The sequence below is a fragment of the Hypanus sabinus genome, chromosome 6 (genome assembly GCF_030144855.1).
Source record: "Hypanus sabinus isolate sHypSab1 chromosome 6, sHypSab1.hap1, whole genome shotgun sequence".
In the NCBI taxonomy this organism is placed as follows: domain Eukaryota; kingdom Metazoa; phylum Chordata; class Chondrichthyes; order Myliobatiformes; family Dasyatidae; genus Hypanus; species Hypanus sabinus.
Window position 1 is genome coordinate 61,596,186 of NC_082711.1, and position 25,029 is coordinate 61,621,214.

The window sequence follows — 25,029 nt, forward strand, 5'->3', positions numbered from 1 at the left end:
TTTGCACAATTTGTTTTTCTTTCTGTACTTTGGCTGTATGACAGATCTTTTTTAATGGGTTCTATTGGGTTTCTTTGTTTTGTGGCTGTCTCTAAGGAGACGAATCTCAAGGTTGTACATAGTATACATACTTTGATAATAAATGTACTCAGAACTTTGAACTTTAAAATAACACTTTCCTTCAAGCTTCATCTCAGAATTAATGATCGACTGCTTTATCCTTGCTGTATAGGAGCTTCTGCACAACTTCTCATTGTCGTTTTATGTTATCATTGTTACAAATGAACAAACCTAATGGGCAGAAGGGTACAGAATCGCCAATGCCCGCCACCCCCCCCCCCTTTTTGAGAATCGCAAGATCACTATTATTTTGGGTCTGATACCCAGGAAATGAGAGAGATACACATCATGTCAGTGATGAGAGAGACAACGTAGAATATGCAAGGTGGAATGTCTCCTATTGACAAAGAGAGAGATTACTGCTTTGTCTCTTGAAGGAGGAATTGTGTATTGAGTACTGTACTATTCACTGAAACCCCTCGGGGCAGCCCGAGTGGTCTGGTGGAGGGATTGCATCATCCCAACCTGATTGACATCTGAGACCCCGTGAGTGGGGATAAAAGTAAGGTCTGGGGAACAACCCCTCAGACGCACCAGGAGAGATGCTACGAGACCCATGGGGGCTTGTGTGTGTGTCCACCCTTGCCTTGGTGACAAGTCCTCCACGGAACGGTCTTGCTAAAGGACAGATACGGATCAAGATCGTAAAAAGGAAAGTCAGCAAGTTAATAGCTGTTACTTCTCTCTCTCTCTCTCGCGCTCTCTCGCTCTCTCTTGCAACACAGCGACAAACAAACAGAGGAGCCTGTGTGAACTGGAACTAACTTTATATTTCCATCGGACAATTCATTATCCCCTAGACAACGATAGAGCTTATTTCTTATTGATTATTATTATACCCGCACTTTTAGGTTTAGTATTGATGACTTATGTTATCTGTATATTTGCATTGATATTATTTTTGTGTATTTTTACTAATAAATACTGTTAAAATAGTATCATCAGACTCCAATGGATACTCCTATCTTTGCTGGTAAGACACCCAGTTACGGGGTTCGTAACATCATATCCTTAGTTTCAACAGTACTGTCACCACCGTTTTCTCTTATTCATGCCATCTCACTAATCCTGTGAACTCAAGTTAAGGCAGAAAGTGGAAATACAGTACTCAGTAGTTGGGGTATCATCTGTGGAAAGAGAGTGAGTTAACATTTCAGGTTGAGGACCCTTTGTCAGTGCATTTAACTGCTGTGACTCTGCAGGGTGCACCATGCTCCATTCCACCACCCTTTTGTGAAGCAGGGTGGGCTCTAGCTTATACCTAGCACTTGGGTAATGGTTCTCTAGCACTGTCCTGGCAGCCTCTCGTAGTTTGCAAGGCATCCTCCGTGGTTTGAAATATTTCTGTTGTCAAAGGTATTAAAATTGTTTCTAAAATTAATGAGAATATAAATTTAATAATTAATATTATGTCATTTGACAGTGTTGAAATGCTGAGAAGTCAATGAAATTTGAATGAAAGATGAATAGGGTTGTTTGTATGCCAACCATGGCTGCTGCAAGCTGAGGGGCCAAGTACATCAGCCTTTCAGTTTGGCACATTTTGGAGCTGTCACTGAGCTCAGCAGTGAGTCCAGTCATGGAGCGGGAGGCTGAGGTATGCTGGCATCTGAACTGCAGTCCATCTCTCAGTTCTGCCTTACAATCTGCACAAGTAGACACTGACAGTACACAGAAGAGTGGAGGGTGAATGGGTGGTGATTTTCTAAGGTGCCACCACCCACAGTGAGGCACTATTCAGTCCAATTGTAAAATGGTGATGTTAATCGATAAAAGATAATCCTCCTTTTGTCCATTTTCCACGTCCTTACTGAAAATAATAGAGCTACGAGTATTTAACATTCATTCACGTCTGTGTTGCTGGCACAAGAGGGTATTGACCGCCCTGTAATACCCTCAACATGTGTTTGAATCTATAATTGTGTTTATGTTCTAATTAAAATTGTGCTAATATTTTCACAAAAGAGCCTAATTCTGCACTTTTACCCCAATGTGGTTGCTCAGTGTAGCAGATTTTGTAGTATTTAGTCTGCTCTGACTACCTTGGTTCTTTCAGCTTCACCTAGAGCGGCAGTGTCATGGGGTTCATCATTCAAACCTTGATCTTACCCTTTATTTCTAATGCTAAAATGGTTAATGACCGTGCAATACCTCCTACCAGCACCGACCCACACCCTCTCTTTTTATATTAGCTCAGTTAGCCTTTGTTTCTGGAACCATACTGTATTCCAGTTCCTTGTGTACATTCCTCCTGCTTTCACATTTCTAGTTAATACTCTGTTAAACTTTTTTCTCGTCCTCCCCCATTTTGAAATCTTGCAGAAATGAGGCTGTGATAATGTGCATGTTCTGTAGCTGTACTCTGGAATTAAAATTGACTTTGATTTAGTTTTTCTGTTTTCTTGGAATTGCTGGAAGGGTAGGATCATCTGCATTCTAGAAAGCAAAATTAGGCTTGATGTTTAAAAAGCTTGGTTAAAATTTTCCTGTATCTGAATCCTGTCAAGGTCGGGGACCTTGTGAATATTCCAGTAAATGAAAACCAAATTCTAATTCTAACAGATGCTGGTAATTTGAAATACAATTTAAAGAAATACTGGGAACATTCAGCATCTGTGGAAAGAAGAATAGCATTATTGTTTTGGGTCGAAGTCTTTGCAGTAGGTCTGGGTAAATATGAAAACCCGTTGAATTCAAGTTGTGGTGAGGGTGTGCTTGGGATAGACAGAACAAAGGGAAAATTAGAGTAGTTTATTGTCATATCCCCAGGGTGCAAAGAAATTCCATATTTGCGTGAAGCTGACAGAGTAAAAGGTATATTTGGTGGTAATAATTAATAATAATATAGACAGTGAGCACAAGACTAACAGATGTGTTGGCATGTGGCCAAGTGGTTAAGGCTTTGGTCTAGTGATCTGAAGGTTGCTAGTTGGAGCCTCAGCTAAGGCAGCGTGTTGTGTCCTTGAGCAAGGAACTTAACCACACATTGCTCTGTGATGACACCAGTGCCAAGCTGTATTGCCCTTCCCTTGGACAACGTCGGTGGCATGGAGAGGGGAGACTTGCAGCATGGGCAACTGCCGGTCTCCCATACAAATCCTGCCCAGGCCAGCACCCTGGAAACTTTCCAAGGCGCAAATCCATGGTCTCGCGAGTCTAACGGATGTATGAGCACAAGATTGCAAAGTGGTGCTTACAAAGTGGTAGAGGTAACTCTAACTTTCTTAGTTACAGTGCAGTTTGAAATATTGTAAAAGAAATGCTAAAGTGACAGTAATAGAATAACTGAGAGAAATGATTTGGGGGCTTATAAGGGATAGAAGGGGAAAAAAGAGAATGACTAGGTTTGTAGGCATCCTTCTGGAAGCAAAGCACCATTTAAGGTGAACTGGAGTGTAGGAAATTACCAGCCTGTGATGGACTGGTCTGGGCTTACCACTCTCCACAAGTTCCATTGGCCCAGGGCAGAGTAGTTGCTGTCCCAGTCTGAATTACAACCCATCAGGAAACTCTCTATAGAACAATTTGTGCACATGACTAATAAAGGAGGGAGGGAGAGATATTGAAATCTGTGTAATTCAAGTCACAATTGTTGCTGGAACCTGAGATCAAAGGGAGAATGTTGGAAATCCCCAATGGATGAAGCAGTACCAATGAAGTGAAAAACTGGAGTTAACATTTTCATTGTAGACACCTTTTCAGAAATGTCTGAAGCATCTGGCATCCAAGGATGTCTCTCTGAAGTGCAGTCAATGTAGTAATATAGCAGGCAGTTTGCAAATTGCAAAGTGCCACAGATGGTAAGGAGATGAATTGCAAGATGATCAGTTTTTAGTGACAATGGTTGTAGGAAAAATGAACTCTGGGAGAAATATTCTGTTGTGCTCAATTGGATCTTTTATGGCCACCTGAGCAGTCTGGATTCAACAAATCAAATTGAAATGTCACCACTGAAAATAGAGTACCATGTCCAGAGAATGGTGCACGATTATTTATTTCCCAGAGAAATACAAGATGTTAGAATAACAACCAATATGAAATAACAACATAAGCTGATGCATTAATTTGTAGCTGTGGTGAAGATGCTGCAACTAAAATTGTGCTGTTCTGAAAAATGAATACGTAGCTGAGACTAAAATGCTTCTACAATTGGAACTTGACAGTTTCCCAGAAAAAGCTGGTGACATGTACATCATTTAAGGCAGAAATAGATGGGTTCTTGGTTAGCCAGAGCATCAAAGGGTATGGGAAGAGGGCAGGGGAGTGGGGATGACTAGAAGAATTGGATCAGCCCATGATTGAATGGCAGAGCAGACTCGATGGGCCAAATGACCTACTTCTGCTCCTATATCTTATGGTCTTATTACTTTGAACTTTAAAATTTGAATGAATGAACTATAACATCATTAATCCTACATTACAATGGCTCGTTATGCAGATCTGTGTTGTGTCCACAATGATAATGGATGGAGATTCATCAAATGTTGACTCTGTGACCATGAATTACAGCATGTTATTTTTGATGGCATAAGGACATTTTTTTCAGCATGCACCTGCATTGTGATGGCTTCACCATTCTCTGCAAAGAAAGGTCAGTTGATTGTTTTAAAGGAGAGGTAGTATGCTTCAGGATTAACTCTCCATGCTGCACAGATGTGACGCTTCTGTCTCAGTCCTGCTCACCTGACCTGGAACATCTAGCAGTTGTTTTGTCTATTTTATCTGCTGCTGGAGTTTTCTACCGTCATCTTGGTAGATGTGTATATCCCACCTCAGGCAGGCACTGCAGGAGCCGAGCACCATGATACAATGCATCCTGATACATTCCCTATCATTGCGGGGGATTTCAGCCAGGTCAGCTTGAAGAAGTCTCTGAACAACTACCACCAGCATATCATCTATGGAACAAGAGGTGCCAAAATACTTGACCACTGTTAAACCGCCATCAAAAATGCTCACTGTGCCATCCACACCCGACTTTGGAAAGTCCAGTCACCTGGCTGTACTTCTTCTCTCGGCGTACAGTCAGAGACTAAAGACCGCAGCACCGGTGATGAAGATCAAGAAGGTATATTTAAGGGAGGTGGAGGAGCACTTGTAGGACTGCTTTTAATTGGTGGACTAGGCAATATTCAGGGATTCGTCTTCGAATCTGAATGAATATGCCACAGTTGTCACCAATTTCATCGAGACCTGTATGAATGAGTGTGAACATACTAGATATAAAACTGTGGATGATCCAGGAGAGTTGTAGTGTTCTGAGGGCTAGATCTATGGCATTCAAGACAGGTGATCCAGAACCTCACAAGAAGTCCAGGTATGACCTATGAAAGGCTGCTTTAAGAGCAAAATAAACAATTCTGATTGAAGTTAAAGATAGAATCAGGTGCACGACAAGGGTTTACAGGCCATTACTTCTTACAAGGTGAAACCTAACATCATGAATGGCTGTGATGCTTCACTTCACTTTGAAAGCAGAATAAAACTACACCTGTGCAAATCCCTGCAGCATCTGGTGACCCTGTAATCTCTGTTTCAGCTTTCATGAGGGTGAACCATTGCAAGGTGTCAGGCCCTGATGGTGTACCTAGTAGGGCTCTATCAACCTGTGCCAACCTACTGGTCAAACTGTTCAAGGACATCTTCAGTCTCACTGCTGCAGTTGGAGGTTCTCATCTGCCTCGAAAGGGTGACAATCATATCATTGCCCAAGGAGTGCAGGGGAGCTGTCAGTCGCTCAGTTGCACTCACATCTACTATGATGAAGTGCTTTGAGAGATTATGGCCAGAATCAACTGCCTATCAAGGACCTGGACCCACTGCAATTTGCATACCACTGTAATAGGTCTACAATGGATGCAATATCACTGGCTGTCCACTCGGCCATGGATCATCTGGTCAATAGCAATACCTATATCAGGCTGCTGTTTATTGTCAAGTCAAGTCATCCTCACCAACACTTTGTATGGTGAATCAAACCAGGTGTAAAATGTATTTAGCCTGTTGGCGAGTGAGTGGTCCTGGTCACCGACGAGCAAGGTGGACATAACCTGTAATCCTCTGAATTCCCTGCCATGTGAACCTCATGTCTCTGATATCACAGAAATGGTTGTGTATTCTCTGAGAATGCTTCTGTTTCGTCGTCTTGATGGAGCGGGAAAGCTCAGTTCTTGCTTTCCTGAGAGCTGTCACATCCCCTGATCTAAAGGCAACATCACAATCCCTCAGCTGCGTGTGGACCTCTGCAGTAAGCTATGGCTTCTGATTTATCCTCACACAGGTGCGCTTCATGATGGTAACATCCTCAGTACACTTCTTTATGTAGCTGGTCACAGAATCCACATATCCCTCAATGTTAACATGGTTGCCATAGGTAGCAGCTTTCCTGAACATTTTCCAGTTCATATTATCAAAGCAGTCCTGCAATGCTGAGATTGCCTGCTCAGGCCAGATTTTTACCACCTTTAGGGCTGATTACAGCTCAGTTTTCTACACCATCATACCTTCAAACTACTCAACAAGCTCCAAAGCCTGGGCCTCTGACCCTCCATCTGCAATTGGATCCTTGACTTTCTCATTGGGAGCCCACAGTCGGTGCAGATCAAAAATAACATATCCTCCTTGCTGACAGTCAATCCTGGCACACCTTAAATATTTGTGCTTGGCCCACTGCTCTACTCTCTCAACACCCACGAGCTAGGCATAGCTCAAATGCCATCTATAAATTTGCCAATGGCACAACTATTGCTGGCAACATTTCGGATGATGACAAGGAGGCGTACAGGAGTGAGATCAATCAGCTGGTAAAATGGTATCGCACTAACAACCTTGTACTCAACAGTAAGACCAAGGACTTGATTGTGGACTTTATGAAGGGATGTTGAGAGAAAACCCATCAGTCCTCAGCAGTGGAAAGGGTGAGCAGTTTTAAGTTCCTGAGTGTCAACATCTCTGAAGATCTATACTGGGCTCAGCACATTAATGCAATTAATATAAAACTGGAATACATATATTCTAGGATTCCAGCTTATTGGTCCAACAGGGCAGTGGCTTGTTTGGGAAGACTTGTAAAGAACAAAAACTAATTGAGGAAATAGCAGGGATTCCCCTTGTTTATTTGGGACACCGTGCTTAGAGCCAACAGTTTCTAAATACTATCAGTTGCCCATGTACTTGTGTTCAAAAAGTAGTAATTTTTGTCACTGGTAGTTGGCAAAAAATAAGCAGTAAAACAATTTGGTACTGTTTTATTCACTGTAGTTTAAGCATTCAGGTGTGGAGATGCCAGAAACAACTGGGAGTGAAAATGAATTAATTTTACTATTTCAGCAAGTTATGAACTATGAAGAATTTGAAGGTATTGAAAATTATCTTGAATGTTACAATGAAAATGAAGATTTGGAGGATGCAATTGTTGAAAGCATTATACGAAACGGTATCTGCACTAAGTGTCTGCACTAATTTTGATTGTTTACAGTCAATCAAACGAATGCAGCAGTGTATTGGTTGTTTGTCATACCCAATAATGAGTGTGAAACTTTGTGGGAGAGTTTTTAAAGTGGTAAAGCCATTGCACTGCGACAGTTCTGCTCTCTGGACCTCAGAAGTCTGGGTCCAATGGTACGAGTAGTCATCACAAACTGGGATCTTCCTTGGTTTCACTGGATATCCATGACTACTTCTATGCCTTATTGTGCCCTTCACTTTCCATGAAGCATTGCAGAACTGTTGGATCTCACTGTTTGATTTCCTCCAAAGTCATCTCCTTCACAGTCATGTCCCTATTTCACTGGGGTATGAAGCCTGCCAGCTACACTCACCTTGTTTAGCCTGCCCGTTGAAGCAGTGCAGCAAGGTGTGACTGCTGTTGCATGTAACCAGCTACTCAGAGCCGCAGGTGAGGGCTGAGTGGCCAGTGGGGACCAATGATGAGTGAGCTGCCCCAGAATGTACACAACAATCACCTCACAGGTGCTGCTCCTCTCAGGACTCCCCATACATGGCACCATTGGGACCTGCAGAGTGCCGGATTAGTGAAAATGCCAAATTACAGAAGGATCACATTAAGCAATAGCTAACTGCCTCATCATACCTTAACCAATATCATGTAAGTCAGTGCAAGTTAGATAATAATGAAGCAGAAATATTAAATGAGTAGCAAGTGAAATTTTTATTAAGTAATATACTGTACAGGCACAGATAAAATAAAAGGTACAGGTAAATGTACAGGAGTTAACTTATACAGAACAGTTGAGCACTTCTGCTTCTAGAGTGAGACGTTTAATATACCTTCAGGCAAAGTTACATGTCTGAAAGTGTGGGGTTGTCAGGATCATCAACATCTTCATCTTGAAAAATGAGTGAAGCATCAGGAACTGGTGCTGAAACTGGCACAACAGTTTCTTCAAAAACTGTTGATGTTGGTGGCAGCACATCTGGGTGAGCAGAAGCAGAAGTCAGAGAAATGAGGTCTTCTATACGCCACATTCCAGGCAGTTGGGGATTCGGCGCTGGGCTCTTCCCTCTTCACTTGCAGTTACTGAGGGAATTCTCGTTAGTTTCTTTTCCTCCGCTTAGTAATATTCTTAAATTCAGTGAGTCGCCACGTCTGATCTGAGGTTGTAGGCAGAAGAGAACGGAGAGCCGGCTGGGTGACGCTGGAGGGTAGTGTGGGACTGCCGGCAGGCGGGTGAGAAAGTGCCAGCTCCTCCATGGTTGGCAGGTGAGATGGTTGGGTGCTGGGCAGCCGCGCCTCATGCAAATGATATTAATAAATGCAGGAAAACAAGCAGGAATCGCCTGACTGTACTTACAAGAGCGCGGAAGCGCGCCAACACGTGAACAGATCTAGCGCAACCAAAACGACGTGCAGCAGATTTGTACGGTGGCCTGGGAAATTTGAAATTACAGTTGTGCGGAAAAATTTGAAAACAGTGCCGGACTATCGAAGGAATGGGATTACAGATAGTCGGATTAGTGAAGGTCAACTGTACTGTAGTAGCATTCTAATCTGTTCTATATTCATTTAAATACATAGTTTGTTATTCAGTTAAAAGATAGCTTATCTTTTTTTATACCTTTTTAACTATTTCTATGAAACTTTGATTAATTGGGACAGCTGCTTAATTGAGCCAAGATGTGCTGGTCCTGATGTTCCCAATTAACCAGAATTTACTGTATTTCTTATTGTAATTTATAGTTTAAAAAAATTACTGCTGCTGCATAAAAGCATATTTCACAAGAAGTGTGTGATATTAAATCTGATTATGATTCTGACTCTGAGATGCACCTGAGAATTGGGCACCATTATTTTAAAATAACCATGATATTTCATTTCAAAATAAGTATGGAGTTTATTTGAATGCTTTTATTGTATTTATTTTAATGGAGTTCCCTCTTCTGGACTTCCAAAGACTTGTATGGTTATTCCTTGGAAGAATTATTCCTTACTACTGTTTGGGAAAAAAAATTGATGTCATGCTGACTATAGAGAGGCAAAAGAAATCTACGATCAATCTATTGTGGTATAGCTGTTAGAAACAGCAGGGCAGCAGTAAGTGCACCACACAAAAATGTGCTAATATCTTTAGGAGATGTGGTTGGTGGCAATATGGACATTAGTACTTAAGTGAGCATTCAGGCAAAATTGGGTGAGAGTATCCAGAGAAGGGTCACAGCTGTGGGAACAGGAAGAGCAGATCAAAGTTTGAGAAAGAGATGGTTTAGATAAGAGGAAACACTTTTGAGGTTTGTGCTCATATAGGAAGGATGTGTGGTACTTGCTGATCCTTCCCTTTTTTTAAATGACTAATGATCTTAATGTGCATTGCACGGGTTTTCAGGGAATTCAAATGATTAATATGAATTGTAAACCATAGTGAGGAGAGTATTATTAATATTTTATTGAGTATGTGTAAACTTTTATTATAGGTACAGGACTTCTGTTCTCAAACTGTAGATATTTCACGGTGAACAGATGCCTCTATTACAAAGCTTATAATTTTAAAAAGATTTGCCAATCATTTGAAATCATGACTCAAAGTTGAGTTGAAGTCACTACTCATTCCTTCTGATACCCATATTTGCTTATTAAGGATGCAGAGGTCCTGTCATGCAGACCTAAATGTTTGGATGACAGCAGGCACTCAGGTGTAGTGAAGAAGCCCCACACCTGAAAGCTTTGACAGCAGTTTTGCTGGTTGGCAGATTAGAGTCTAATTTAGTATTCATTGTCTCTGCAATTTAAGAGGCAGACATTTATAAACTATTAATATTGAAGAAAATAAATAAAGTTAACAAATTTAAATTTAACAATTTTTTAAATAAATACAAGAGATGGTACAGATGCTGGAAATCCAGAACAAATCACACAAAATGCTGGCAGAACACAGTGTGTTTGGCAGCATCTATGGAAATGAATCAACAGTCAACATTTCAGGCTGAGACACTTCATCAGGACTGAAAAGGAGAGGGAAGGTGTCAGAATAAGAAGGTTGTTGGAAGGGAAGGAGGACAAGTGGGAAGTTGATACCTGAAGCCAGGTGGGTGGGGGAGAGGGTGGATGAAGTAAAAAGCTGCAAGGTGATAGGTGAACAAGAGAAAATCTGCAGTTGCTGGAAATCCGAGTAGTGCACACAAAGTGCTGGAAGAACTCGGCCAGTCAGGCAGCATATAGGAAAAGATCACAATCTGAAACCCTTCGGCAGGACTGGCGTGGAGAGACGGGGATGAACTAAGAAGCTGGAAGGTGATGAGTGGAAAAGACAGATCTGAGAGTGGATCATGGAAGAAAGGGAAGGAGGAGGGGCACTGGGGGAGGTGATGGGCAAATGAGGAGAAGAGGTAAGAGGCCAGATTGGGGAAATGAAGAAGAGTGAAGAGAAAAGGGGAAAAAATTAACAGAAGCTGGAGAAATTGATATTTGTTCCATCAGGTTGGAGGCTACAAAGATGGTATAAGATGTGTTGCTTCTACAACCTGAGAGTGGCCTCGTCGTGGCAGAAGAGGAGGCCATGAACCAACATTTTGGAACAGGAATGAGGATAAGAATTGAAATGTTTGGCCACCAGGAAATTCTACTTTTTGTGGATGGAGCAGAGGTGCTCGACAAAGTGGTCTCCAATCAACATCAGGTATCACCAATGTAGAGGAGGCCACATCAGGAGCACTGGATAAAATAGATAACCCCAACAGATATGTAGTTGAAATGTTGCCTCACCTAGAAAGAACTATTTGGGGTCATGGAGGTAGTGAATGGGCAGGTGTAGCATTTCTGCTTGAAGTGAACCTGCCCAGGGGGAGATTAGTGGGGAGGGATGAATAGACAAGGGAATGAATCATGGAGGGAGCAAAGCCTGTGGAAGGTGCAGAGTGGGTGAAGGTGAAGATGTGTTTGGTGGTAGGGTCCCGTGATGATGGCAGAAGTTACAGGGAATGATGTTTTGAACATAGGGAGGGTCATGGAGTGGTAGTTGAGGACAAGAGGAACTCTATCCCTGTTAAGGCAGCGGGAAGAATTTATGTGAATGTTCGAAAACATTGAAATATTTTTTATGTAAGAGGGACTTGGATTCTTTGCTTCTTAATTCACAGCCCTATGAACAGTAGATTTTCTGTTCTGAACATCTTGTAGCACATCCACAAGAGTTCTAACTTTCCTTTAAACGGCTAAATGCCAGTGGTTGCCTTTTAAACCTGTGGCATTAACCAGTGAGATCAGGCACACTATTATATTGAGAAAGCTGCCATGAAGAGCACTCAATCCCAATTCTCTCTATTACATATGCTAAATGTATATATAAAATGTATATATAAAGTGTTGGCACGTAGCCTAATGGGCAAGGCATCAGACTAGTAACCTGAAGGTCACTGGTTCGAGCCTCAGCTGAGGAAGCGTGTTTGTGTCCTTGAGCAGGGCACTTAACAACACATTGCTCTGCGACGTCACCGGTGCCAAGCTGCTTGGGTCCTAGTGCCCTTCCCTTGGACAACATCGGTGGCGTGGAGAGGGGAAGGCCTGCAGCTTGGGCAACTGCTGGTCTCCCATACAACCCTGCCCAGGCCTGCACCACCAATATATATAAAAAAAGTGATTTCAAGCAGCAAGTGCATTTCAAGACAGTTGTCGAAGTGTTACATTGCTAAAGTACTTTCACCTCTTGCAGTTTATGGTTCAAAAATGTGCGACCTTCATTGCCTTTTGTAACTAGATCCCAGGTTTCTATTTTATTAAGCATTTAAGAAATAATAATTAACAATTGAAAATAATTTTGTGGACTTGTGTTAGGCTCACTAATTGGTTTTGGAAGCGAACATGTCACTGAACTGCATTCAGTATGTATCTTAGAGCCAAAGAGATGTTCTCAACCTCTGCAGGTATTACGGTCGAATGAAGATGAAACTCTGGTGTAAAGATTTGAACACTTCAGGAGATAAAATAAGAAAATGAAATTCTGGTTCCCTGTCATTGAACCCCATATTAGTACCAGCTTTGCAGTTGAAAATTGGAAGTTTAGTTCACAGCTTGTAATTTTGTAAATTACAGTGCTTATAACTGAGGCACGTTATTATTCAGGGAAGAGTGTTGTGATGGCAGAAAGTCACAGTGCTGTGGCGATGAATTATAAACTGAGCAGTTTGCCTCCACCCCATCACGACGATCTATCAGTCACTTCAATCATATCACTGCTATCTAACAGATTGTTTACAGGACAGTTTGACACACTGAGTTACCTTTTTTGCTTTAGTTGATGGTGGTGAGGTGTGGAGTGTGGCTGGGAATCATAGACTTCCCGCTGTTGACATAATAGATTTCCTTAAACTCAACACTAATTTGAATCTCCTTTCATTTCCGATGCTACGCCTCCATCACAGGTTTGCTACACATTTCCATTTGCTTTTCCCTTTTGATGCTGTCTCTTCCTCCCTTGGGCGTTATGAGCTATTCAGTACCCTTCTCGTCTAATAACAAATGTCAGCCTCAATTGAATGGCAGTTCTGGTTTTGAGCTTTATGTGATTTATTGAAATAATTTGTGATCTTTAAAGTACATATTAAGGAAAACAATCAGAACTAGCAATGGGTGCAAACTATTGGAAATTTTCCTCCTAACCACCTTTACCTAGTGGCTTGTGCTGATCAAACAACAAATTTAGATGGGACTTCAACCAGTAATCTGTGAACACAATTCAGCTTGGCTGTTTCTCATCAGCATCACCTAGAACTCCAACAGAAATAACCTGGAAATTAATCAGATACTTTTAGTTATTTTGTGCACTATTTGCATTGCCAAAGGCAGTAAGGTTGTGTATTACCATCAATTTTTATTATATTTATACACATCGATGCCTGCTGAGTGCCTTCTCATTTTCTCCATTGTTTTCTTTCATTTATCTCTCTTAACGGGATAATAATACTGCAGTGAGACACCACAGATGTCTACATTTTCTAAACCAGAATGCAATTTTCTCCTGAAAGATTAGAGTAACTACTAAATTTGCTGATAGCAATGTGAACATTGGTACTTAATAGTTTGTAGTTCGTTATCGTCCTAATTATATAAATTCCTAGAAACAGGTTTAAGCATCTGCTGTGAATACAATTGACAATGAAGAAGAATTTGGTGCTCATGAACCAATCCCACTCTATTTCCTAAAGGATGGCTTAAAATTTAAACTTCTATCTATCTCATAACTTAACATCTTATTTTCTTTCCTCTTTTTATAATGCTTTTCACTCCCACTTCCTGCCATGAGCTTAAACTGCTCAACCAAAAAAAAATGTATCCAGTCTTAATTCCACTTTCTAGTTTTTGCCTCATTCATTGGTGATTATGGCACTCTGTACGTGTCCAAATACTTCTGAAATATTTTGAAGACTTTTAGTCCCATCACTGTTTGTGAGAGTGAGTTCCAAACTGCCCATGAACCTCCTGGTGAAAATATTTATTTTCATTTATTCCCAAGTTATTCTATTAAATACTTTAATCAACTTTTCTTGACTATTAATCCACATCTAAACCTTTCAAAATGTTAAATCTAACCCATGGCCAGAGACAACATCCTACCCAGTCTTGAAGAAGGGTCTCGGCCCGAAATATCAACTGTTTATTTCTTTCCTTAGATGTTGCCAGATCAACTGAGTTCCTTCAGCATTTTGTGTGTTATCTTACCTCATCTTCCTTTATAGCCAAAGTAATCTAGTCCATTCCATTTCATTTCTCTTTTATTTCCCTTTTCTGTCTGCCCTTCACCTCCCCACCCCATTCTCTGCTCTTTATTGTCTTTTGATTGTTTAGTGCTATCATATTCTTTGAGTGCATAGAAAATAAAGACTGATTTAAGCCTTCCCATGATTTGTATGCCTACCTATTACATTTGCGATATAGTGTCATTTATAGTGGCTCAAGTGTCATTTATAGGGGCTCAAGTTAAAGGAATCTTTTAAACTTGCCAGTTTTGGAAATAGAATTCCAGCCTTCAGCTTTGAAAGGTGAGGTCTGATGAAGCAACTTATTATTGAGGGGAAGCAACAGGCCAGAAAGGAGGGGAGCACATTTCTTAAAGAGTGGGAGGAATTAAAGCTAGAGAGGCATAATATATTGTACCGGATTTAAAACAAGCACAAAAATTTTACAGCGTTATGAGAATTAAATGGGACCCAATATAAATCAACATCTGATGGATTTGGTGCATATTGAGACATGGACTCAGGTTTCTGGAAGATGGTAGAATGAGGCCAGCCAGGGGCTGTCTAGAGATGACCAAATGTGGATAAACATTGCAGCCAAACTAAAGCAAACGTAAACTTGTGCATTGATGTGAAGGTAGGAAATGGTGGTTTTGGCTATGCAAGTATGATCGTAACATGAGTCCTGGGACAAGAAGCAGTTGGATGAATGAATGAGTGGAGGCTGTGACTGGATAAGTGCATCACCTTGTACCTCAAGGGAATAAATTCATTCTGCCATGGTTTGGTTGGTTTCACCTAATCATCTACTACATCAAGCCTAGGACTATTCTCCTTACAGCCTGCAATTCCAATTTATGTGCCATCTGCAAACTTGCTAATGAAGCCTCCTACATTTATAATCAAATCGTTAATGTGCAGTATCTCAGAAACAGCAAGGTCCCTACATGGATACCTGTAATACATTGCAGATTGCAGGCTTCCAACTATAAAAGCAGCCTTCCAAACATCACTCTGTTTCCAATTGTTAAGCTAGTTTTGATCCAATTGGTCAACTTTCATTGAATCCAGTGAGCTGTAATCTGGTGTATCGGTTCCTTATGTGGGACCTTGTGACAGAACTAACTGCATCATTAATGTCCTCATCACTTAGATTACAGAAGAATATTGATCAATTGGTAGAGCAGAGAGACAGCAGGTGGAATTTAATGTTGATAATCAGAGTTTTTACCTCTGAAGGTCTATTAAGGTAAGATCTATACCCTTGTGAGTAATAGGGAACAGAGTGACTGATCTTTATGTAAAGGTCCATAGATCTCTCAAGGTTTCAGCGCAGGTTGGTAAGCTAATATGCTTGAAATCCAGGGTAAATTAGCAAATTGGATGCAAAATGAGCTTGGTTGAAAGATGCAGGAGATGTTAGTGGAGGGTTTCAGACTGGTGACTTGTGACTAGTGGTGTGCCACAGGAAATGGTGTGGAATCCTTTGTTGTTCTTCATATCTGTTACTTGGGTGAACACCAGACAAAATGTCAGTGGAATTCAGTGGGTTTGGCAGTATCTGTGGAGGGAAACGAACAGGTGATGTTTCAGGTTGAACCCCTTCATTCCGATGCATGGAAGCAGTTGGGCTTGTTTTATGCAGGTTCAGAAAGTATGGAGAAACAAGATGGTATTAAAGAAAGATCCTTGTTAGACACCCAGAGTTAATGATGTTGGAGTACAAAGACAAGGCCATTCAGGTGTGAGTCTGGCCCAGAAACTCCAATAGACATTGCAACAGGGCACATGTGTAAGTGTTGGCCATTTGTGTATTTGAAAATCTGTTATCTGTGAGCCTAATTCATGGATTCATTTAAGGAGATGTTAATTGCCAAAAGCCCTTTGGAGCCAATGTTATGGTGGAGATCAAGAGAATGATCTTAGGTGCTGCCTTTTGTAGATGCATATTATACAAGATGTACAGGAGCAGATTCATTCTGTGGGGGCTTTGTGGGAGAGCATAGATCAGCCCAGGCTGATGCTTTGGGAGTTGGGTTTGGGACAGGTGCGGACAATGAGAAGATTGCTTTGGGCTACTACTTGGGGTTAAAAATGACTGGAAAGAAAATGATCTGTGTGTAGGATGGCAATTAGGAAAAGTTGATCAGGGATAGTGCTGTCGTTGGTGTGGTAGTGAAAAGATGAGCAGGTGCATTCAGGGATGGAGGAGAAAGCTTAAGGGTCTTTGTGTTGGTATTTAGGGTTTAAATATTAAAGGATGGTTGGGTTGTGGAGTACTTACTAGGAGTATGAAAGGCAGTGGGTGTATCAGTTGTGATTTGGATGTTGGTTGTCTCAGGAAATGACCAGTGTCTTGGACAAGTTGGTCTAATTTCCATTTTCTTGACCCCTGTCTCTTTGAAAGGAGCATTGCATGGTGAATGAAAATAAGCTGTGGACCCTTGATGCGGGATTCACATTTAGGGCACAGGGGACGCTCACTCAGAAATGCCTGGCCAAAATGCATGAATTCTGTAAAATTACTGGTATCTGAAAACGGTTATTGTGTTTCAGTCAGGAAAGAAAATGGAATTGCAGCTGCATAACTATGAAAATATCGCTACAATAATTAGTTGAATTTCTAGCCTCTGTGTACATCAGTAATAGAGTCATTGAGAGAGAGCACAGAACCTGGCTTGTTGGCCCACCAGGATCGTCCAACACCCATTTTATACGAAACCTACGCTAACCTGTTTTATTCTCCCCTCATTCCATTCAGCTGCAACACATGTATACAGAGATAGGGAGAAAGTGCAAAGTCCACACAGCACTGAACTTGAATCCAGGTCGCTGGAGCTAAGATAGTGGCTCGACCAACTGTCTACTCTGCTCGTTTGATAACCAGAAGCAGGTCCATGTGGGAGAATGAATGACAGCTTTAATGGGATTCTGATTACAAGTTCAGAATAAAATAACATCTTCAATTAGCTGCATTGAGTAATTTTGGCATGTTAATCTTATAAAATCTACATGATATAGTACTTCGTGCTTGTCAAATGTACATATTGAATAACAGAATGTTACACTATCTGTTGAATGAAACCAGCTTAACATGTTAAATCATGCATGATTTAACATTATTCTTAAATATTAACAATTGAAACTTGAATCGTTTTTGGACAAGGCCTGTAGCACAGTCAATGTTTCCTAATTTGTTGGAATGCAAACCTATCACTAGACCAGGGCTTTGCTCATTAGCATTGTTTGGATCTGCATTCTGGAAGAGTAATTGAAGCCTGTTATTCCACAGCAGCCTATAGTATAAATTATTAATATTTTATACTGTAGGAGGCTCAGGAGGACAGTTAAGGTCTTAGTAGTCGCAAAGCTGCTTTTAAGCAGTAGTACCAGAATATGAATGTATTAGAACAAAATGGAGTGGCCAGTAAGCAAAGAGTAACATTTAGCATACTAAAATGCTATATTATGTTAAAATATTATTGAACATACTAAAATACAGTAGTTCTAAGTGAATAACTATGACTGCATTTTTCCACAGATATGCGTTCAAAAGATGTCGACAAGAAATTCTCAGGCTGTGGATTCAGTTGTCAAACCATTGGATACCATTCCTGAAGACCGAAAAGTCAGAGTTCAAAGGACTCAGAGCAGTTTTGATCCATTTGACAAGCCAACAAGTCAAGTGAAAAGGGTCCATTCTGAGAACAATGCATGCATTAACTTCAAGAGCTCCTCTGGTGGAAAAGAGTCTCCAAAGTTGAGGCGACATTCTAGTCCTAGTTCAGTAAGTAATTGTTCCTGCAATGTTGTCTGTCTGTCTGTCTCTCACTGTTAGTATGGTTCTGAAATCCTGTATTTTATGCTCTTGATGTACTTTTTATAAATATGCACTTTTTGCTGTGTGGGAATTACTGAATTTTCAATATCTATGGATATATTGTACATATGCTTATCCTTTACACATTTTGTTTCTTGAGTTAATTCTAAAAGGTCAGTAATAGTAGCCAGGATGTGAGACGTAATTTCAATGGGAAGTAGAAAAGGCATATCATAAGGGCAATATTATGATAGTCATAGGGTATTTCAGTATTCAAAAAATCAGGTTGGTGCTGGATCCCAAGAGAGAGGATTTGTAGAATGCCTATGAGATGGCTTTTTAGAACGGCTTGTAGTTGAGCCTACTAGGGGAAAGGCAATTTGGATTGGGTGTTGTGTAATGTACCAGATTTGATTAGGGATGTTAAGGTAAAGGAACCCTTGAGAGACAGTGATCATAATATGATAGAATTCACTCTGCAGTACTAGAGGGAGAAGATAAAGTCAGATGTACTGTATCAGTATTACACTGGAGTAAAGTGAATTACAGAGGCATGAGCGAGGAGCTGGTATTTCTGGGCAATTTGGAAGGCACTAGATAGAAGCTTCCCAAAGATGAAGTATTGTAAAGGGAGGAGGAGGCAACTGTGGCTGACAAGGGAAGTCAAAGACAACATAAAAGCAAGAGATGGCAAATAATATAGCAAAAAATAGTGAGAAATTAGAGCAAACACGAGGAAATCTGCAGATGCTGGAAATTCAAACAACACACACAAAAGGCTGGTGGAACACAGCAGGCTAGGCAGCATCTATAGGGAGAAGCACTGTCGACGTTTCGGGCCGAGACCCTTTGTCAGGACTAACCGAAAGGAAAGATAGCAAGAGATTTGAAAATAGTGGGGGGAGGGGGAAATGATAGAAGTCCGGAGGGGGTGGGATGAAGCTAAGAGCTGGAAAGGTGATTGGCGAAAGTGATACAGAGCTGGAGAAGGGAAAGGATCATGGGACGGGAGGCCACAGGAGAAAGAAAGAGGGGGAGCACCAGAGGGAGATGGAAAACAGGCAAACAGCTAAATATGTCAGGGATGGGGTAAGAAGGGGAGGAGGGGCATTAACAGAAGTTAGAGAAGTCAGTGTTCATGCCATCAGGTTGGAGGCTACCCAGCCGGTATATAAGGTGTTGTTCCTCCAACCTGAGTTTGGATTCACTTTGACAATAGAGGAGGCCATGGATAGACGTATCAGAATGGGAATGGGAAGTGGAATTAAAATGTGTGGCCACTGGGAGATGCTGCTTTTTCTGGCGGACCAAGTGTAGGTGTTCAGTGAAACGGTCTCCCAGTCTGCGTCGGGTCTCATCAATATATAAAAGACCACACCGGGAGCACTGGACGCATTATACCACACCAGCCGAGTCACAGGTGAAGTCACATGCTGGAAAGGTATTAATGGGGGACAAAGAAATAGCAGGCAAACTTAGTAAGTATTTTGAGTCCATCTTTAGTGGGATAAGTACTAGCAATATGCCAGAAATTCAGGAGTATTGGGGGGCGGAAGTCATGTAGTTGTTATTGCAGAGGAGAGGGTGCTTGGGAAACTGAAAGGTCAGAAGATAGATAAGTCACCAGGACCAGATGGTTTACACCTCAGGGTTCTGGAAGAGGTAGCTGAAGAGATTGTCTAGACATTAGTAATGATCTCTTAATAATCACTAGATTCTGAGATGGTTTTGGAAGACGAGAAAATTGCAAATGTCACTCCACTCTTTAAGAAGGGAGGGAGGCAGAAGTAAGGAAATTGTAGGCTGGTTAGCCTGACTTCCATGGTTGAAAAGATGTTGGTGTATGTTATTAAGGATGAGGTTCCAGGTACTTGGAGGCACATGATGAAGTAGGCCAAAGTCAGCATGGTTTCTTTTAGCAAAATTCTTGCCTGACAAATCTGTTGGAATTCTTTGAGGAATTAACGGGCAGGATGGACAAAGGAGAGTCAGTGGACGTTGTTCACTTGCATTTTAGGGAGGCTTTTCACAAGATGCTGCATATGAGGCTGCTTAAAAAGATAAGAGCCCATGGTATTTCAGGAAAGAAGCTAACATGGATAGAAGTTCAGCTGACTGGCGGGGGCAAAGGGTTGGAATAAAAGTGGTTTTATGTAGTAGACCGCTAGTGATGTGGTGTTCTGCAGGATTTGGCATTGGGACCATTTCTTGTTATATGTCAAAGATTTAGATGATGAAATTGATGGCTTTGTGGTCATGTTTGTAGATGATACAAAAATAGATGGAGGGACAGGTAGTGTTGAGGAAGCAGGCAGTCTATAGAAGAAAAACTTGGACAGATTGGGAGAATAGGCAAAGAAGTGGCAGATGGAATATAGTGCAGGCTATTTTCTAAATGGGCAGAATATCCAAAAATCTGAGAATCTAAAGGACTTGGAAGTCCTCATTCAGGTATGGAAGGCAAATGCGATGTTAGCATTCATTTTCAGAGGACTAGAATATAACGGCAAGGATATGATACTGAGGCTTTATAAGGCTTTGGTCAGATCACACTTGCAGGATTGTGAGCAGTTCTGAGGCCTTTATCTAAAAAAAAGATGTAGTGGCATTGGAGAAGGTCAAGAGGAAGTTCACAAGAATGATTCCAGGCATAAAAAGGTTAATGTATGAGGAGCGCTTGATGGCTCTGGGCCTGTACTCCCTGAAGTTTAGGAGAATGAAAGGGCTCTTATTGAAATCAATCGAATATTGAAAGCCTAGTCAGAATGGATGTGAAGAGGATGTTTCCTATAGTGGGTGAGTCTATGACTGGAGGGCACAGCCTCAGGATAGAGGGACATCCATTTAGAACAGAGATGAGAAGGAATTTCTTTCACCAGAGAGTGGTGAATCTGTGGAATTGATTGCTTTAGGCAGCTGTGGAGGCCGAGTCATTGATATTTAAAGCGGAGATTGATAGGTTCTTGGTTGGTCAGAGCTTCAAAGATTATGGGGAAAAGGCAGGAGAATGGGACTGAGAGGAATAATAAGTCAGCAATAATGGAGTGGCAGAGCAGACTCGATGGGTCGACTGGCCTAAGTTTGCTCCTGTGTCTTGTGGTTTTATAGTCAAATGAAGGCTTTGAACCTATTTTGGTAATAAAGTTCCTTACTAGAGTAGGAGCAAACTGGCTGAGAAATACCATACAATTTGGACATGATCTTGGACCATGAAGTAATTGCTGACATTGGCAAGATGAAAAACTTAAAGCTAACTTATTAAAAAAAATCTTGAATGGTGAATGTTAGGTGGGAAAATAAAGGCAGGGTGAAATTAATAGATGGAAGAAATTAAAATATGACATCAATACTAACAGAAATACAAAATACCTTGCAAAGTAATAACATATTACTCATATGGAGTATGTACTTCCTCAGAACGCTGGCGTCATTCAATGTTTGTAGTGAGTTGCTGAAGATGTTCTATTGGTCAGTTGTGGAGAGCGCCCTCTTCTTTGTGGTGGCATGCTGGGGAGGCAGCATTAAGAAGAGGGACGCCTCATGTCTTAATAAGCTGGTAAGGAAGGCGGGCTCTGTCGTGGGCACAGAACTGGAGAGTATGACATCGGTGGCAGAGCGGAGGGCGCTGAGTAGGCTACGGTCAATCATGGAAAACCCTGAACATCCTCTGCACAGCACCATCCAGAGACAGAGAAGCAGATTCAGCGGCAGGTTGCTGTCAATGCAATGCTCCTCAGACAGGATGAAGAGATCATTACTCCCCAACGCCATTCGGCTCTACAATTCAATCACCAGGGGCAAGACATGTTAAAGTGCCGGGGTTAGGACTGAGCTTAAGTCACCACTCAATGCACTTTAGTAAACTATTTAAGAACTTTTTAAAAGCTATTTATTAATGCTTTTTGGGAGGGTGATTTTAGATGCATATCATTTATACTGAGTTAAATACTGTATATAATTTAGTTTTGCTACAATAAGTGTATAAGACACTGGAAAAATGTTGAATTTCCCCTTGGGGATGAATAAAGTATCTATCTATCTATCTATCTATCAATTTGCTTGTTTGCATTTGCAGCTAGATTTACGTATTTTAGTTTCTCTGTAAACAATTTCTGTTACAGTTTTCTGCTACTGTAAAATGGCCCTTAACGCTACTTAAATTCTTTCTGTGCCATTCAAAACCTATGAATAATATTCAAATTTATATGCAAAATCTACAGCTAATGCATTAGATTAACCACGTTATTACAGGTTACATGAAATCAGCAAAGATCTGAAGTAGCTGGACTGCAGTTTCAGCTTGAAAGAATGTGGTAGGTAGGTCACATTGGAGAGATGTCTTCCACTTTAACTTCTCTTTTTAATATTCATGTACTGAACTTCCCCACTTGTTTGCCACAGCACTCATAAATCCTTAATAAATTTTGTCCTTTATGTCATTAATGTTCCTTGCATCAATTTCTTGAAATGGACTGCTCTGTCATGTAAAGGCAATACTAGGTGGTTTGAGGAAAAAATTCAAGGATATGCCCAAACCTCCTTGAAGAAGTGCAACGTCCCCATGACACCTGAAAATCTCTGGCATATGACCTCTTAAAGTAGAGAAGGCGCAATTAGAATAGTATTGAGAATCCTGAAGCCATGCATTGAGAGCATACAGAGGCCTTGTGAGGATCTTGTCACAAACTGCCTACCTGTAGTAATTAATTTAGATTAATTGCAGATCTTCTGTTCGCTGCCCCTAACTAATCTATGGAAGAGCTTGCAATGTGATTATTGGCCTCATGAGCCACCTCGGAACCTGTACAAGCAGTGTGGAAATAAGTCAGCATCATTGATCTTAATTAACTACTCAAGATGAAGAAAATATTTTGCAGAAGACAGCAATTAGATCTAATTTAGAATACCTTATTGTTTTTGTTCTCTTACACAGTGGTAAATATTGATGGATTGGAATGTTTACATGGCTATAATACCTTGTTCACTCTGTGAAAAGCTAAGCCCACATATTTTAGAAAAAGTACATGATTGGGGTAATATATTAATGTTAATGAAATAATGAGTACATACATAATGGTTCTATATAAAATTTCAACTGGATAGGTTTGGGAGGAGTAGCTGTCAAAATGTCAAGTTATACCCATGTAGAACCATGTGGTGTTAAGCAGCATTTCATTTTGCAGAATGGATGGCATGAAATAGTGAGAAACTTGGATGCAGAAAATCTGGAAAAAAAACCCAGAAAACACTGGTCAGCAGATCAGACTGAATCTGTGGAAAGCAATACTGAGTGATAATATCTCAGATCAAAGATTTTTCTTTCACCAGAGGTGGTTCTTTTGTTTCTCACTACATGGATGCTGCATAATATACTGAGTGCATTCTCTGGTATAGATTTGAAATTCCAAACCTGCAGTTGTCTGTTTTCTTTTCATATTCTGTTTACATGTATCCAGAAATTTTAAAGGATTAATTCCTAACACTATTTGTATATTGCTTTAAGTTAGAATTACGCACATTCTTCAACAGAGCCCAAATTACGTATTTGCATTCTCTTGGATTCTGTGGAGTGTCCAGAATTTTAAGCAAGTTAGAAAAATGCACTGATGGTCTATAGTAAAATAAAGTTCGGAGTGGGATGCAAAATCTCTGGAATAATCTCAATCTACTCTTGAATCTCCTATGCATTTTAATCTAAACCAAAATTGCTTTATGTTTGAAATTTTTTCATATGTAAGCTCTAGTCAGTGCTCATGAATGAAAGATGAAAATAAAAATAAAAAGAATTTGTAGAAAACTTCGATTAAATTCTATTTTAGAAATTGTATTTGAAGTTTATAATTTCACTCAGAATTGCAAATTGCAGTGTCGTTTAGCATGGTGACACTTTTTCATTCCCTTGATCTTTCAAATTTGTGTGTCAGTTGTAATATTGCACATTTGTCGCATTTTAATTTTAAAAAGACTCCTAAGGCACAGAGTGTGATTATAGATTCACTGTGAAACAAGTTGAAATAATAACAAATTAAATAAGGATATGGCTTAAGTGAATACCCTTATTTTCCTGATGATACAACTGAAAGTAAAGAAGTATTGCATTAACTGTATGGAACAGTTAAGATTTTTACTGCTATGCTGTAGGTATTTCATTTTGGCAGTTCTGTAAGGGCAGTCTGTTCTGCTTTCAGCTTGTTTGGGTTTGAGCTGAAATCGGGGCTTTGTTGTTCAACTTGGGTATCTGGTGTCAGCAAATCAGGATGGTGGAATTGGGAGCAGGTTCTAGAGGACATTGGGCGTAGAGTTTTTGTGAGGGACTCTGGTGTGGGTCGAGGTCTTTTTTTAGTGGGAGCTGGGAGAGACAGGACGGAAGATGGCTGAGGATGCTGTCGCTGTTGCACAAGGTGTTTTGTGCAAGGAGGAAGGACCAATACTCCCATGGGAGACCCTTTTGTTTGAAATGGAATTTGGGCAACATCGGGAAGGTGGTGTGTGCTTTCACACAGTCCGAGTGTCCAGCGGATGAGTTACAGACAAGTTCAAGATGAGCTCCAGCTTAAGTGCACATTTCACTGTTTAATTACTATGGGTCCTTCTTGTTTTTCTAATAAAATTTGGTTAAATTAACATTCATTAATATACTCACTTTATAGTTGTATGCAGTGTACAATCTGTTATTTATTGCCAATGGGCGATTGCTGGGGGGCAGTATATCATACAGCATTCACATAAGTCAGGGCTTGGTGGGACCAAAGTTGTCTGTACCCTGGACGTATGAAGCCTGGTTTCTTGCCACGGAGTCCAGTGGTTGTTAGTGAGGAGCTAATGAGCCGCAGTAGTTAATTCATCCAGTTTATATATAAATAGCAGAATTAAGCAAAAATTACTTTTTTTTCTACTGTCCT

General features: G+C 40.7%; 1 protein-coding gene across 4 annotated transcripts in view; it reads left to right on the forward strand.

Moving 5' to 3' along the window:
* The window catches only part of cdk14 (cyclin dependent kinase 14), a 599,160-nt gene that overhangs the window by 129,222 nt on the left and 444,909 nt on the right, over positions 1–25,029 (forward strand). For all 4 annotated transcript variants that reach the window (XM_059972264.1, XM_059972266.1, XM_059972267.1 and 1 more), the window contains one exon: positions 17,849–18,094. In XM_059972264.1, the coding sequence (XP_059828247.1) occupies positions 17,849–18,094 (246 nt within the window). The remainder of the gene's footprint in view (positions 1–17,848; positions 18,095–25,029) is intronic.